At 44.0% G+C, this 17,151-nt stretch overlaps 1 protein-coding gene across 1 annotated transcript; it reads left to right on the forward strand.

Annotated features, from left to right (window-relative positions):
• Positions 1–1,119: 1,119 nt before the first annotated feature.
• Positions 1,120–14,270, forward strand: LOC308169887 (WW domain-containing oxidoreductase-like; the record flags this gene model as incomplete). Its single annotated transcript, XM_080544617.1, has 6 exons — positions 1,120–1,314; positions 2,052–2,116; positions 2,866–2,923; positions 3,266–3,435; positions 13,809–13,915; positions 14,241–14,270. Exons 1-6 carry the CDS (start codon positions 1,208–1,210, stop codon positions 14,268–14,270), a joined length of 537 nt encoding a protein of 178 aa, XP_080400743.1. The 5' UTR covers positions 1,120–1,207.
• Between the last annotated feature and the right edge of the window lie 2,881 nt (positions 14,271–17,151).

Below are 17,151 nucleotides of genomic sequence, written 5' to 3' on the forward strand. Positions count from 1 at the left end.
AAAAGATGGCAACCTATCATTTCTTATATAAATACTCTTTCCTCTCTGGATCCCAATTGATTAATTTGTTTATTGTTTGAGGTGAGCACCCAGTGTATCTGTTCTTTTGTACTTTTCTCCCTGTTTAATTTAATTTCATTTACAATGTGTTTTTTTAAAAACTTTATTTATTACAATATTTATTTTACTTAATTTATACATTTACTTTTTGCTGCTTGTTAAAAAAAAAAGTGTTATTTATTTATTTATTTTATTATTTTTGTCTTGTTTTGTCTCTCACTTGAGAGTTTAGGCTGGGTGGGTGTTTAGGGGGTAAAAAAAAGAAAACAAAGGTGTTCTAGTTCTCTGTTCGAACACCAAATGGGGGATAAAGAAAAAAGAACTGTCATTTAGTTTTTATTAAGTCATTTGTATACTTTGCATTTGTATATTCTTGTCCTTGACTTGTATGCCTTTGTTCGCCAATAAAAATAATAATAATAATAATAATAATATATATATATATATACACACACACACACACACACACACATATATATATATATAAAATGTACATCCATAAACATACACACACACACACACACACACACACACACACACACACACACACCAATAAATGCACCCTATTAGTATTACACTAGTAGTAGATCATGGATAAAAAATATGCTGTTATACATGATTGGTTGCAAAGATGCCAATTAATGAACAATTATAAAAGTCATTCTGAGAGTAACTGAGTGTACGGTCATTCTAAAGTTAGAAATTCCCCCTCACTATTCCCCAAGAATACAGTATCAAATAGCTATGTTTTATACTGTATATTTCTATGTATTTTGTATTTTGAATTTTGTAACTGTTTTTAAATGTGTTGTTGTACGGCGACCTTGAGTGCCATGAAAGGCGCCGTATAAAATAAATGTATTATTATTATTATTATTATTATTATTATTATTATTATTAAATACATTGAAAGTTGCGCGAGCCGAAATCAATTCAAGTATTGACTACAACTCCCAACCAACACTTCGACAGGGCGAAGCGCGTCACCATAATCGTCACCGTGTTATTGCGGAAGTGCCGCTGCAGGATTAGGATAACGTGAATTTCGCGGTGGTTTTGACAGCTGCATTCTGTCCTCCTGCACAACACAGATTGTCAGTTGTCATTTGATCTGTTGTGTCTGTTTATCAGTCAGCCACACGGGCTTATGGCGGCTCTTAAATACGCAGGTATGGATGATACGGACAGCGAAGATGAGCTGCCTCCAGGGTGGGAGGAGAGGTCCACCAAGGATGGATGGGTCTACTATGCACAGTGAGCCAAGACCACCTCTGTTACTCTACGCATTGCTCATTCACCATAGTCAATGGTTTCTTGTAACAGTGCAGAATGTAATGCAATAAAACCACCAGGAGAGAATAGAGTCAATCGTTTTAGTCTTCTTCTTAGGAGAAGAATCATAACACATTGACAACACAAAAGAAAAAGTTAAAAACATAGCACACATGAATGAATGAATGAATGGTCTTTATTGTCATTAATACAGTACAGGTACCATACAACGAAATTTGGGAGGGGGGGCTCCCCTGGTGCTAGGAAAAAAATACTAAAAACAAGAAGGGAAAAGAGCTGGTTTACATAAATAAAGGCTATGTACACTATCCACTATACTATACTACTATACTATACAAATGAACCCCTCATAGGCTATACCACATCATAATAGAAGCAAACACACAGGGGTGTACCCTACGTTAAAGGCGACATTACTTTGCTGAGTACACTGGGAACACTGGGAACAGGGAAGGTTAACTCATTGAATTAGCTTCATTAGTTTCTACCACATAACTGACAATACTGGTGGTAGAAACTAGAAAGACGAGGTAAGTCGTATTCAGATAAAGGCCAGCATGCCGACTCTGAAGTTGTTGTTTTAAGAGCAGGACAAACGGAGTAACCATACAGATATGTTGCATTCCAAACATGCAGTTTGTTGTTACATTCACAGTGAGTTGTATTCCTCTCCTCTCCCTCTCCTCTTCTCCCCTCAGCCACGATGAGATGAAGACCCAGTGGGAGCACCCCAAGACAGGGAAGAAGAGGCGCTGTGCTGGAGGTACTTGGTTATTCGCCCGCCTGTTCTAAGGCTCTGTTGCCTTTGCGATCCTTGCCTACGATGTATCCATAGCCATCTAAACGTGACAGACAGGGTTTGAACCCTGTGTGGAAGACCCAAGCGTCTGCCATTCGATCAATAGGACGTCCTCAAGGTCTGAGGGAGACACTTGAGTGTCCGTGCGTCTGGCACGGCTCCTTGTCACGAGAGCATGATTCCAAATCACTTCCACATAACATAAACAACACGTTGATGCCTCCACAGCCCTTGCTCTAAATGGTTCTAGTCTGGATGCACCAAATCATTGTTATAGAAATGGCCGCCGTCTAATGATCACACGGTTGGCAGATCAGCGGTTCGAGCCCCGGCTGGCCACATGTCGAAGTGTCCTTGGGCAAGACACTGAACCCCAAATTGCTCCCAGTGAGCAGGCCGGCGCCTTGCATGGCAGCTTGCCGCCATTGGTGTGTGAATGTGTGTGTGAATGGGTGAATGAGAGGCCGTTGTAAAGCACTTTGGAGCAGCTTTGGAGCAGCAAAAAAAGGCGCTATATAAGTGCAGTCCATTTACCATTTACAATATCACCTTGCGTCTTGTCATGTGCCAGGGGAGATATGGACAGCCTCATTCTGTTTAAAGGGCTGACAGTGGGCACCAAGTGTGTTGAAATGGGCGTTCTTTTCATGGTGTGGCATCTCTCTTGGTTTTGAAGAGCTTCATAGTAACGTTGTGGTCTCTCTTGCTTACAGATTTACCATATGGATGGGAGCAGGAGACTGACGATAAAGGACAGATCTTCTATGTGGAGTAAGTCTGCTCAAGGCCTGAATTATCTAGTTGTGGTCCTCTGTGGCTCAGTTGGTAGAGCATGGCGCTAACGACGCTTAGATTGTGGGTTTGATTCCCGTCGGGACCATATATGTAATATGAAAATGTATGCGCTCACTGCAATGTAAGTCGCTTTGGATAAAAGCGTCAGCTAAATGGCGTATATTATTATATTATGTCTACCGAGCAGGAGTGGTTCTAGAGAGAACCCTGAGCTATGAGGAACTCATCAGGGTCTGTAATAGAGGTTTGTGAATATATTCTCTCTCTATCTGTCTCTCTACCCCCCCACCCCTCTCTCTCTCTCCATTGCTTCCCCAGTCACATTAATAAGAGGACCACCTACTTCGACCCGCGCCAGGCGTTCACGGTGGAGGATGTGCTGGTGAAGCCGAAGCGCTACGATGGGAACACGTCTGCCCTGGAGATCCTGCAGGGCTGCGACCTCTCAGACAGGGTGGTCCTGGTCACCGGAGCCAACGCTGGGATCGGTGAGCCTCCTACTGTCCCCTGTGTTGTCTGTCAGGGTTCCACGGGTCCTTGAAATCCTTGAAAGTTTGTGAATTTGAGGGAAAAAAAATCAAGGCCTTAAAAGTTTTTGAAAATGCACATGGATCATTGAAAGTGCTTGAATCCCCCCCCCCCTCTCTCTCTCTCTCTCTCTCTCTCTCTCTCTCTCTCTAAAAAAATAATATATAAAAAAATGTTTTACTTAGCTCGTCAACTAGTTCTGTCCCAAACTATGCCGTGTTGGGTCCTTGAATTTGAGGGAATTGAGCCTTGAAAGTCCTTGAAAGGTGCTTGAAAGGTGCTTGAAAGGTGCTTGAAAGGTGCTTCAAAAGGTGCTTGAAAGGTTCTTGAAAGGTGCTTGAATTTGATGTTTCAGAAGGTGTGGGAACCCTGGTCTGTTCTACTACCTATCTTCGAAATGTACCATGTTTACAGTGCAAATATCCAACGAAAATTGTGGATGCAATTTTTGTTTCCTGCCACTAGATGGTGATGTGGTATCACAGTCTTTTTTAGAGGGCACCAGACAGTACTTCTGTGTCCTTCCTCATTGCATCCCAGTAAAACCAGGCATTCATCAACATTAGCCTCCAAAATGATACTCTTAGACTTAACAAATCATTCACTAATACCGAACATGATTGTATTGAAGTTCATTAACTGAGCTAAATTGGATGTCATTGTTAACTGTAATGAATGACGTCCATTTGTGCCTGGCAAATGCATGGCTCACCATATAATGGTCTGGAAACAAATGCGTTTCCTCTTTTCCTCAGTGTAAATTAGCAGAAGTAGCGGCCGTTTATTCAGAGCTGCTGCTTTGTTGAGGAGTAATAATGGCAGGGTGAGGGAAATCAAACAAACATAAAATCGTTAATTGTGTTTATATTCAAATCATTCCTCTTTCAGACTGTCACAGTGGTGTAATTGGTGTGTGAAACAGCAGTATAGTATTCAGATTAGAGTCGAGACTGTGAATGGCTGTGCAAGTCCTATATGTACTCTACGTGTTTGCACCATTGAAAACATTTACTTCGTTCCGTGAAGGTATACAGAATAAAGAAAGCAAAGAATAAAACTAAATGAAATCAGGGGGTGGAAAAAAGGCTTAATTTATAGTAGTCAAAGTGGGGTACACACATTTAAATTGTCCATAATGTTTGGATAACACTACATTAAATCCTTTGGAATTAACACAACTAAATCGCATTCATTGAATTGAAAGGATCTTAACAATTTGATTATTGTAAAAGATGTAGTCCTTTGATTAATTAATTTTCCATTCAGAGATTATGATTTGCAGGGCAGAAGTGGCAGCAAAAAGCTAATTGCAAGTATAGATGACATATCCCCTAGCAGAGATATGATATGACACATCCCATAGCAGAGAGCCCCTTTGCCGTAGACTGACGATGTTTGCAGCTTGTCCTTGCGTTGAATATGAGATGCAGCACTTAGGAAGGAACAGGAAACACAGGGTTTTCATTTCACCTCTAGGGGGCACAGATGCTCTTTGAGACAGAATCAGACGATCCTGATTATCACACAGCGCTCTACACACGTGGCCCTTTGTTTCTCTTTCAATACAGAATATTTAACTTCTCATCAACACTAATTTACCAACCATACGTTTCACTCTGGGTTTGTTGTATTTACTATGATGTCTCTTCTCCTTTGTCTTCAATACGACCATATTAGGACCATATATGACCTTTCTTTAAAGTATATTAAATGATCAGAAAGAGTCAACCCTATTAAAAAATGAAAACATTTACATTATTATTCATATTTCCTAAATTGTAATTCTTGTTGTGAAGTGGCCCTGCCTGTTACGAACAGATATTTAAATAACCTTTATCCTCCAAGTGAACTAGATATTAATTATCCCGCAATAATTAACAGTATGCCAATAGTAATTGCCACCACTAGTGTGCTCCTTTGACATCCCAGTGGCCTGCGTGTGAAATGTGCTTATGCCAATTGGGTTGACGCATTGAGAATTTTAATTGCATCAATAGTGTATCAATTCTAACGTCAAGGCTATTTTCATTAGTGCACGGAATCTTTTGTGACATTTATTTTCACAATAGTAGGCTATTATTCAAATTACACCTCTCCCCATTTTATTGTGTTAATTTGCCTCTTAATGCAGGAGAACGTACATGGAGCTATTTATGCATGAAATGTAACGCTGGGTGGTTTGTGCCCAGGCCAGGGTAGGGGCTGGTAGGAGTGCTGGGAGGCGTACAGCAGCGCGGTGCGTTACAGGAGCGCGGTGCGTCTCAGAGGCGAGGCGACCACTGCACTGTGTTCATTACATTACTCTTCCTCTTTACTGCTCTCCCTTTTGTAATTTAAAAACCAGTAAGAAGCTCTGTTGTGTCTTTAATTGTGGTAATGGAAATGAATAGTCACCGCTAGTTCTCTCTCTCTCTCTTGCTCCCTCCCTCTCTCTCTCTCTCTCTATCTCTCTCTCATTCTCTCTCTCTCTCTCTCTCTCTCTCTCTCTCTCTCTCTCTCTCTCTCTCGTTCTCCCCCCTCCTGAACCCCTGTACCTCTGCATTGATCCCTGGTCAGCTCTGACCCTAGCGGAGGCCTCCCATCCATCCCCATTAGCAGCTCCGGCTCCAGCCTTAATTCCCCTTCATTCAGCTAACTCTCTAAAGTTATTTACTGGCCAGGGCTGCATGGCACTGCGGGCCCTTAAAGGGCCACTGTCACAGGCAGCAGTGGCAGCCTGACCACGCATGGGTCATTGGTGGAGCTTTTATTAATACACCTGCCAACATCCAACATTGTCATATGTGGCTATTCATACTGTACCCATACACTCTGACAGGGTTGTTTTTTTTCTTCCATATTAGGTCTTTTTTCACTCTTTTCACTCTTGAGAATACAAAGACGTTTGTTGGTGAGGCAAAGCTATATTTGTGTCCTATAACCATATACGTGGACAGTGTTATTTTAGTACAGTACAGTAGATACAGTTGTGTTGGGCCTGTTAGCATGTGTCCCATCGTCAGGAGAACAGAGCTGGTCTCCCAGGTGCCAGGTTGTAAGTGTGACGCATGGTGAGTAATGGTCAGGGTGAACACACTGACCCTCTGTGTCCCACTGCACCACCAACATGCATGTTAGCATTTATATTTATACTCACCATTCATATCATTTATATATATATATACACCATTCATATGATTTATATATATATACACCATTCATATCATTTATATATATACACCATTCATATCATTTATATTTATATACTCACCATTCATATCATTTATATTTATATACTCACCATTCATATGATTTATATTTATACACCATTCATATAATTTATATTTATATACTCACCATTCATATCATTTATATACTGTATATACACCATTCATATCATTTATATATATACACCATTCATATCATTTATATATATATACACCATTCATATCATTTATATTTATACACCATTCATATCATCTATATTTATATACCATTCATATCATTTATATTTATATACTCACCATTCATATCATCTATATTTATATACCATTCATATCATTTATATTTATATACTCACCATTCATATCATTTATATGTATACACCATTCATATCATTTATATTTATATACCATTCATATCATTTATATTCATACTCACCATTCATATCATTTATATTTATACACCATTCATATCATTTATATTCATACTCACCATTTCGTGAGCTTAGAATGATAAGGTTCTATCTCCGTCTAGGGTAGTTCAGAGATATTGAGCGTCAAAGTTTTTACATTCCATTATGTTTTGTGAGATGGAACCTTTGTATTTTATTAATTACTAACAAAAACATTTCAACATTTTAAAAACAACACCACACAGGCATTAATAAACACATAATGGATCAGATTATGTAAAAAACTCAATTTTGACAAAAATGGAGACAGAACCATATAATTCTAACGTCACGATTCATATCATTTATATTTATACACCATTCATATCAGTTTGGATGGGGTCAAACACACAACTATTGAGTTGTCCAAAATAATAAAAGCTAATTAAGAGGGATTATTGGGATTTTGGTCAGTAGATTTTTTTAATGAATTAGATTGTTATCATCGATTATTCAACAATTATTATGATTCTATTTTTTGTTGTTGTTGCATATTGCAGAAACTGATATCCTTTCCCATAGTAAGAATCGATGCAGTCCCATAACTATTGGTATTTTGGTGTTGGTTCTGTTTTTTTTGCCTAAACATGTTTAGAATAGTGGTGTGCATGTTGTCCCTAGAGATGACCCCCTCTCTCTCCAGGCAGCTGAGTCCCCCACGCTGCTATGCTGGGGTGGGGGGCTGAATAAGAAGCAGAGAGACTTAGACAGCACAGCCAGAGAATAACAAGGATTAAGAACCCCACATCCCATAACGTCAGAGTCCCTTCTCCACCTCTAAACATCATCCCCCCTTGTGTTTTTAGGTATTCCGATGGTTATTCTTATTCATGAAATTGTAACATTGTTCTATGTTTGTTTTGATCCTAGTGTTGTGTTTGTGGATTAGGCGCTAGGCCCCTCTCTCCTCTCTCTGGATGGGGGGCTCTCTGAGCAGGCGCGGGGAGCGTGCAGCCGAGGGAGGCTCTGTCTCAGATTAAGCCCACAGCCTGGCTTTGTAGCTGATCATTAGATTGAGGCAGATTTGTTAAGCATAACTGCCATTAAATTGGCTGCAAAGCCCTGGTATTTACTGCACCGCTGTTTATGAATAAGGACCCCCTTAAAGACCCGCGCAGTGGTGCGTTAAACCCCCGCCCCAGTAAGGAGGGAAATGCATTATTCATACTGGGAGGAATTAGATGGATAAAAAGTTGTTCTTGGAGAGGGTGATGTGTGTGTGTGTGTGTGTGTGTGTGTGTGTCTGTGTCTGTGTTGTGAGTGTACAATATGTGTGCTTATGTGTCTGCATGAATGTGGTTATTCTGTAAGTGTGTGTTGAGTGTGTGTGTGTGTGTTTGAATGTGTGTGTGTGTGTGTGTGTGTTTGAGTGTGTGTTTGAGTGTGTGTGTGTGTGCATGGGTGTGTGTGTGTGTGTGTGTGTGGGTGTGTGTGTTTGAGTGTGTGTGTGGGTTTGTGTGTTTGAGTCTGTGTGTGTGTGTGTGTGTGTGGGTGTGTGTGTGTGTTTGAGTGTGTGTGTGTGTGTGTGTGTGTGTGTGTTTGAGTGTGTGTGTGTGGGTGTGTGTGTTTGAGTGTGTGTGTGGGTGTGTGTGTTTGAGTGTGTGTGTGGGTGTGTGTGTTTGAGTGGCACAATATCTATGTGTTTATTGGCTACGTAATGAGAACCAGTTCTGGTCGGTTAGTCAAATTATTCAACTTTATTAACCCTGGATGGAATTCACAATGCCGCCCCAAACGGATGTAACATGCAGGAGGATCACGCCGGAGGCCAGGAGGGTTCGATAATGATTACAGCTCTAATATAATATAACTGGAGTGGTTAGAGGAGAGAGGATGGAATACATATATGTACTTAAAGCCTCTGAGTGAAATAAAATGAAAGGGTACTGGGTTATTGTGTGTAGTCAAGTAGTTTATAGACCTATCGAGTTTACAGTCTGCGGATGATGAGGGGATGAAAGTTATGTGAGGGGGGGGGGGCGGGGTGGGTTTTTGATGACAATGATGAAAATAGCTTCCCTACTCCAGTGGTGTGTGTGGGGGGTAAGGCCAAGATGGCTGCCGTAAGGGGTAAGGGTGAGTGGGGTACGTGGAGGCCATGGTAGTGTGTGTGTGTGTGTGTGTGTGTGTGTGTGTGTGTGTGAGAGTAGGGGGCTGTGGCTACAGGGGCTGGCTGACCTGTGTGACGGGAGGCCATGATGAGAGATTGCAGTGGGAGTTGGAGGTGTTCACTGGGGGAGGGGGGAGGGGGGGTCAGAGAGGGGCGGTGATAGGGCAGTGTCGAGCTTGAGCCATGGGGGTAGGTGGGGGGAGGCGGGTGGAGGGTGGGGGGGGGAGGAGGGAGGTAGAAGGGGACTAGGAGGGGAAATAGAACCACTCCAGCCCTCTCGGGTGGAACAGCTCACCTCTGGGTGTAATTACTACCCATACATTCCACTTTTGGGGTGACAACAGCTTCCCTGGAGCTAATGGAGGTGCTGCCGCGGTAATGGAGGAGAGTTAGGACGACTCCTCCCAAGCAGGGGTGCGCAGTAGTTCCTACTCTCTTTTTGGGGCTAAAAATACCTCGCGCGGCGGGAACAGGACAGGTGTACCCGTCATAGAGACACACGCGGGAGGAGAGAGAGTTCAGTAGGCGTACAGGAACGAAGGAAGGGTTTGTTCATCAGAGCCGGTCACGTTTCTATGGCGATAGGAGGGATAAGAGTTAACCCTTCACACCTGGTTCATTTTCAGACAGCACAGTGTGTGGGATAGAGTGGTTCAATTTGGGGGATATGGGGTCATGACCTGGTGTAGAGTGTTTATGGTGTGTAAAATGGCAGGTTTTTATTTATTTTTTTTCCTCCCGTTTTTTGGTACGAGGAGTCGTTGGTGGAGAAGAGGTGTTCTGAGATGATTGTGTGAGGCTCAGGGTGTTCAGATAGAGGGGAGGGGGTTGTGTGTGTGTGTGTGTGTGTGGGGGGGGGGGGGGGGGGGGGCGGTGGAGGTGGAGGGGGGCGGGACACGTTTTACCATCAGGTCTGGTAATGATCTGAGCGTAGGCCCTAGTTCTCAGTTTGCCCAAATGAACACAGCTTATTCAGTTAAATGCCCCTTTGGACACAGATCAAGGGAACGAGAGAGAGAGAGAGAGAGAGAGCAGTTTTCCGTTTGCCAAATAAACACGTTTACCGACGAGGCTGGTAATGATCTCATTACGGCGAGCCAATACACCTGTGTACGGAGGGGCTGTGGAGAGGGGCGGTGGGCCGTGGAGGACAAACAGAGCGTGAAATCACTAAATCATACTCATTATTGGGGATACGAGGACAGCCAGGATCCTAATGTACCATGCAGAGAATCCACTGGTTAATAGAGATTTCTCTCTTTTTTTTTTTTTTTTTTTTTTACACAATACAGTAAAACCCCCGTTTCGATCAACAACAATTGGTCCTGTAGTTGGATGATTCTGTGGGGCTTCAGAGTAGAGCCGGCGTCTAATGATCGCAAGGTTGGCAGATCGGCGGTTCGAGTCGAGCCCCGGCTGGCCACATGTCGAAGTGTCATTGGGCAAGACACTGAACCCCAAATTGCTCCCAGTGAGCGGGCCGGTCGGCGCCTTGCATGGCAGCTTGCCTCCATTGGTGTGTGAACGTGTGTGTGAACGGGTGAATGAGAGGCTGTTGTAAAGCGCTTTGGATAAAGGCGCTATGTAAGTGCAGTCCATTATAAGAACACTTACTGTCTGACACCATCTGGTTGGTGATTTGATTTATTTGTTCACTGGTTCGTTTGACCAGTTTTGGGGTTGAACGTCTTCGTCACTCTCGCTGTGAACGTTCTGACGTCCATGTCTGGGCTCAGGGCCTGTAGGACACTTCCTGTTTCAGACCGGAGCGTTTCCTGGTCTCTGCGTTAGCGGCAGGAGTGAACGAACACTCGGCTCTCCCGTCTCCGTCGACGGTTATTGCGGTTAAGTAGTGAAGCCTATGGCCTCTCTTTATCCGTCAGTAGAACAGCAACACCAGTCTGACCTCCTGTCATGTTCCGCAGTCAGGGTGCCACGATGAAACAGCCCCCCCCCTCTGTTGTTCACCTGTACAGGAACTAATCTCTGCGCTGCCTCCTGTACAGCTACATGGCTGTGAGGGCGGAGGGGCTCTGTGTTAAGCAACGCCGCCCTCGTTATTTCACAATTAATGTCAAGCCGCTGTTATTTGTCATTGGAGAAACACAGCCGGGCCGCCGCTGTTGTTGTTGTTGCTGCCATATTCTAATTTGTTCCCCATTATGGAAAACACTGGTGTCGATTAATTTCACTTTCATGCTTTGTACACACAACAAGTGAGTGTGTGGTTTGCGTTATTTACCGAGCCGTGTTGCAGTGTTCTTGTTCAATTTAGAGAGGATGAAATAATCACTGTTTGTGGTGGGCGAACATGTCTGGATTCCCTGTTTGATTGCTCTTTATGATTCCACGTTTTCTAGTGTCTCTTTTGAAGGTTTTGTTCCCATAGAGTTGATCTTTTTTTTTCCCCTCAGAAGAGTAAGACAGATATTACGCTGTAGGTAAAAAAGGAAAGAAAGCACATTTCACATTACGGTATAATGCTTGCAGTGCATTTTAATTGAGAATGGAGTGTTTTTGATAGACCACCAAAATGCTATTAGAGAGGAAATGCTGTCTGTCTTTTTATGTCCTGTGACACTTTAGATATTTGTGCCGATGTTTGTTTTTTCCCCAGAGAAAGTGGTATTTTTTCTCCCTGAACCAAGTACCTCTCTCTCTCTCTCCCTCCCTCTCTCTCTTTTTGTTTTTATTTTCATTTCCCTTCTCTGTGAGAGGAGGGATCTACGCACGCGGCTGCAGAGTTCTCTCCATTACACCTAATAAGGTGTCATATAATTTAATTCCATGCTTCACTTGTCAGAAAGTGCTTCCAATCCCACTTCCAATTTTGAGTTTTAATAGATATTACTCTTTAACACTCGCCTCACAATTAGGCCTCCTAGTTTTCCTCTTAATGAAAATCAGATTAAGAGGTAATCTAATTACAGTTCATTTTAATCCACCCTCTGATACACTCTGTCTGCCTCTGCGGCTCTCAGCCTCTCTCTCTCCCTCTCTCTGCCTCCCTCACTTAGTGTGCATGAACCTGCCCTGGCAGCCTGTCAGTCACGACATCGCGCTGGCCGTCTGTGTTTGTTCAAGATAAAATAATAATAATAATAATAATAATAATAACTTTATTTGTATAGCGCTTTACGTCAAAGTGCTTTACAGTAGGTAAGCAACAATTTAAAACAATTAAAACGACTATTCCAGTTAAAACACACATAATTACACAACACAAATACACAAGCTATGACATATAGACAACAGAAAACAGGTGGGTCTTCAACTTGGTTTTGAACACTTCCACTGAGCATGCCTGTCTGATGTTTATGGACAGACAGAAGAGTTGTGCTTCGTATCGTACTGTCGAGAACCGGTTAGTCCATTTACTCTTTCAGTCCTTTTTCTTTTTTTCAAAGGATTCGAAAATATGATTTAAGAAAAAGTTAATCTGGTACATGAATTCAACCTACGGAAATGACCCATTTAGACTTGCAATTTAAAAATGAACTTCCCTCTCTAGCTCCATATTATTTTGTCACTTTTATCAGGAGTACATGATTTGGACGAGGCCATGCAGTCGTCTTGGACTGATAAGTCCACTTCCTATCAGGAAAACCTCTTCTGATGAAATGAATGTCCTTATCAGCGACACTTTGAAGTACCATTATATCACACCGAGGTTTGATCTGAAAGTCGTTCTCAACCCAGTGGAACTGCTCATATTTCCTACGGTTGTCCCCTTTTGTAACTTCAGTTGTTTGCGCGATTGTGATTATGACGGTTATTTAATTGTTTGCATGATTGACGATGTTTCACTCCTCCGACAAACATGTTCATGTCCATGTTAGTGACGTTACCTTCAGGGAGAGGCTGTGGTTCGTCTCCTAACTTCATCTGAGCGCAGCGGGAGCAGTCCTGAACCACATTAATTCAATCAGTTTCATCACTTCAGAGAGGCGTGATTAACTTTCTCCAGCAGACCCTTTGGGTTCCTCAATGATATCAATTATATGAATATAGATATGGATGGTAACTCATCTTTAACGTCCCCCTTCCTCTTCCCCTCTAGACTCAAGACATCTCAAAGTTATCTACCAAAATAACTAATCTTTATAGTATTACTCTCTCTCTCTCTCTCTCTCTCTCTCTCTGCCCCTCTCTCTGTCTCCCCCTCTCTCTCTTTGTCTCTCTCTGTCTCCCCCTCTCTCTCTCTCTCTCTCTCTCTCTCCCTGTCTCCCCCTCTGTCTCTGTGTCCCCCTCTCTCTCTCCCTCTGTCTCCTCTATCTCTCTTTCCCTCTGTCTCTCTCTCTCTCTCTCCCCCCTCTCCTTCCCTCTCTCTCTCTGTCTCTCACTGTCTCCCCCTCTCTTTTTCTGTCTCACTGTCTCTCTCTCTCTCTCTCTCTCTCTCACTGTCTCCCCCTCTCTCTCTCTCTCTCTCTCACTGTCTCTCTCTCTCTGTCTCTCACTGTCTCCCCCTCTCCCTCTCTGTCTCTCTCTGTCTCCCCCTCTCTCTCTCTGTCTCCCCCTCTCTCTCTCTGTCTCTCTCTGTCTCCCTCTCTCTCTCTCTCTCTCTGCTGCAGGCTTTGAGACAGCCAAGTCCTTTGCCCTCCACGGGGCCCATGTGATCCTGGGCTGTAGGAACCTGTCCCGGGCCGCCAAGGCCGTCAGCCTCATCCAGCAGGAGTGGGTGAGTCTCACACACACCGCAGGAGAACATCCAAACCAAACACCGTCGCTCGTGTGGATCTTAGCTCGCCTCCTCGTCACTTAAGCAGCCAGGCTCGTGTTCTGTGTAAGGACGCCGTCCTGGCACCCCGAGACCTGCCGTACATTCAGAGGGAAAACTCTCTGTGATGGCATGGGTTGTATCAGTGGGGGTGTGTGGGGGGGGGGGGGGGGGGGGGGGGGGGGGAGGCGGGGGGGGGGGGCAGTGGAGGGAGAGAGGGAGAGGGTGTCTGATAATTACCTGAGATTATTGCTCTAATATCGCAGCGCCTGTGACGCGCCCCCAGATTAACGAGTGTGGGAAAATAAACAAGTGAAATGTGTCTGCTGGAGCAGAAAGAATAAGCCATTAGCACTGGGTTGATTACAGAGACGGAGACTGGGAGGAGGAGGGAGGGAGGGAGGGAGAGAGGGAGAGAGAGAGAGAGAGAGAGAGAGGGAGAGGGGGGGAGAGAGGGAGGGAGAGAGAGGGAGGGAGAGAAGGAGGGAGAGGAGAGAGAGGGAGAGAGAGAGAGGGAGGGAGAGAGAGAGAGAGAGAGATGCCATTATAATGTGATATTGTATCTGCGTTCTGTGTGTTGACCTGTTCCATCACATAGTATATAAACCACAAATACACACACGTCTCTCACAATGTCTTCTTGAAGAAGCCAAGTAGGCCTAAGGGCATGTGCTGAAAAAAATTACCATTCTCATAAAAAGATACCAGTAAAAAAAGGAAAAAAGCAGATTCCATATTTCTAAGGAAAAAGGAATGCCCCTACCACAGGTTAATGAATAAAAGTCACCGATATCAGAATAAATCTTTGAAGCAAATTCTCCCCTCTGGCGAGGTTATTAATAGATTGAGCAGAAGAATAGAGAGGAGGATTAATCTTTAAGATGATGGATGGACTCGGCTCGTCTTCCCATGCTCTCGCGCTGAGGTCATTTTGATAAGACGGTATATTTTGGTGGTCTTCTGTACAAAAGGTCATCATATCTACTTCCAGGTCAAGCTCAGAGTTCCACCCTGGCTGCCAGGAGTGCAGCTGCTGTCCCGATAGCACACGACCCCTGACCTCCAACTACCTGGCCCATGTATTTTTTCGACAGGAACGTGTGGTCTCTCTCTCTACCTCTCTCTCTCCCTCCCTCTCTACCTCTCTCTCTCCCTCTCTCTCTCCCTCTCCCTCTCTCTCTCCCTCCCTCTCTCTCTCCCTCCCTCTCTCCCTCTCTCTCTCCCTCCCTCTCTCCCTCCCTCTCTCCCTCTCTCTCTCCCTGTCTCTGACTGGTGTGGAGCGGGTTTAGTCTGATAAGCAGAGGTAAAGTGCGGGAGCCTCACATGATGAGTCCTGTTCTGGTCAGGTCAGGCTGGGATAATAGCCGGGTCATGGTGGGCACAGGCTGTTAGGAAGAGAGAGGTCAGAGGTCATATCGGCCTCGACGTATCATCACACTCCTCTCACACGCCAGACCAGCCTACTGTACACACACAGCACAGACTCCTGTTCCTCCCTCTCTCTCTCTCTCTCTCTCTCTCTCTCTCTCTCTCTCTCTCTCTCTCTCTCTCTCTCTCTCTCCTTTCTTTTAGTTTTTCTCTTCAAGAAAAGAGATTGCCAAAGACAACGTACCTATGGGATTTTTTGACTTGATTATATTTGTCATGTTGAGTTTGTTTTCGTAGGATCCATTCTCCTGTTTTTTGCAATGTTCTGATGCAACGCATTGTGCGTATGGGCCTCCTCGTGGAGCTCCATGGTGGGGCCCTTTCCTTGTACCCCTATCGGTTGCAGTGGTCTTTCTCCATCTCTCCTTGCACATTGTTAAGGCGCACCGCAAGGTGCAGCTCTTCCACCAGGCTCATAGACGTGTATCTGGACATAGACATGTATCTGGACATAGACATGTATCTGGACATAGACATGTATCTGGACATAGACGTGTATCTGGACATAGACGTGTATCTGGACATAGACGTGTATCTGGACATAGACATGTATCTGGACATAGACGTGTATCTGGACATAGACATGTATCTGTACATAGACGTGTATCTGGACATAGACATGTATCTGGACATAGACGTGTATCTGGACATAGACATGTATCTGTACATAGACGTGTATCTGGACATAGACATGTATCTGTACATAGACGTGTATCTGGACATAGACATGTATCTGGACATACAGTCCCTGACAAAAGTGTCGCTTGGGTACAAGTTGACCTTAAGTGCCCCTCAAATATATTTCTAATCAAAAAATGTTTACAAGAAATGGCTAAATTCAATCCCAACAGCTTTTGAAATAATGTTTTGGTGCAAAACGAAACTGCTGAAAAGCATTCTAACGTTCACACCAGACCTTCACATCAACTGCAACTTGACCTCTGACAACATGCCTAAGATTCACCCTGAGACCAAAGCGTTGATTATCAAGAGGCTGAAGACTGCTGAGGTGGCTGACACCTTCAATGTGTCTCAGCGTCAAGTACAAAGAATAAGACAAATATTTGAAGAGACTGGAGATGTTTTTGACAAGCCCAGGTCCGGCAGACCCCGCAAGACAACTGCTCGGGAGGACCGTTTGTTGGCTCGAAAATCCAAGGCCAGCCCCTTTTCCACTGCAGCAGAGCTCCACCAGGCCTGGTCACCTCAAGTCCCCGTGTCAACCAGAACAGTTTGTAGAATTCTGTCTCGAAATGGCCTCCATGGTCGAATCAGTGCCCAGAAACCAGCACTAAACAAAAGGCAATTAAAAAAACGTGTGGCATTTGCCAAGACCCACAGCCTGCTAAAAGGATGGACGCTGGAAAAGTGGCAGAAGGTGGATTTCTCAGATGAATCTTTGGTTGAATTACATCACAGCCTCCGCAAATATTGCAGGAGACCTACTGAAGCCCGCATGGATCCAAGATTCACCCAGAGGTGTGCGAGAGATTTGCAGGGTGGAAGGCAATATCAATAGCCTAAAATATCAAGAAGTATTAGCTACCTCTTACATTCCCAACCATAAAAGGGGTCAAATTTTGCAGCAGGATGGTGCTCCATCGCATACTTCCATCTCTACATCAAAGTTCCTCAAGGCGAAGAAGATCAAGGTGCTCCAGGACTGGCCAGCCCAGTCACCAGACATGAACATCATTGAGCATGTCTGGGGTAGAATGAAAGAGGAAGCATGGAAGACGAAACCAAAGAATCTTGATGAACTCTGGGAG

The sequence above is a fragment of the Nansenia antarctica genome (genome assembly GCF_963989245.1).
Source record: "Nansenia antarctica genome assembly, chromosome: 14".
In the NCBI taxonomy this organism is placed as follows: Eukaryota; Metazoa; Chordata; class Actinopteri; order Argentiniformes; family Microstomatidae; genus Nansenia; species Nansenia antarctica.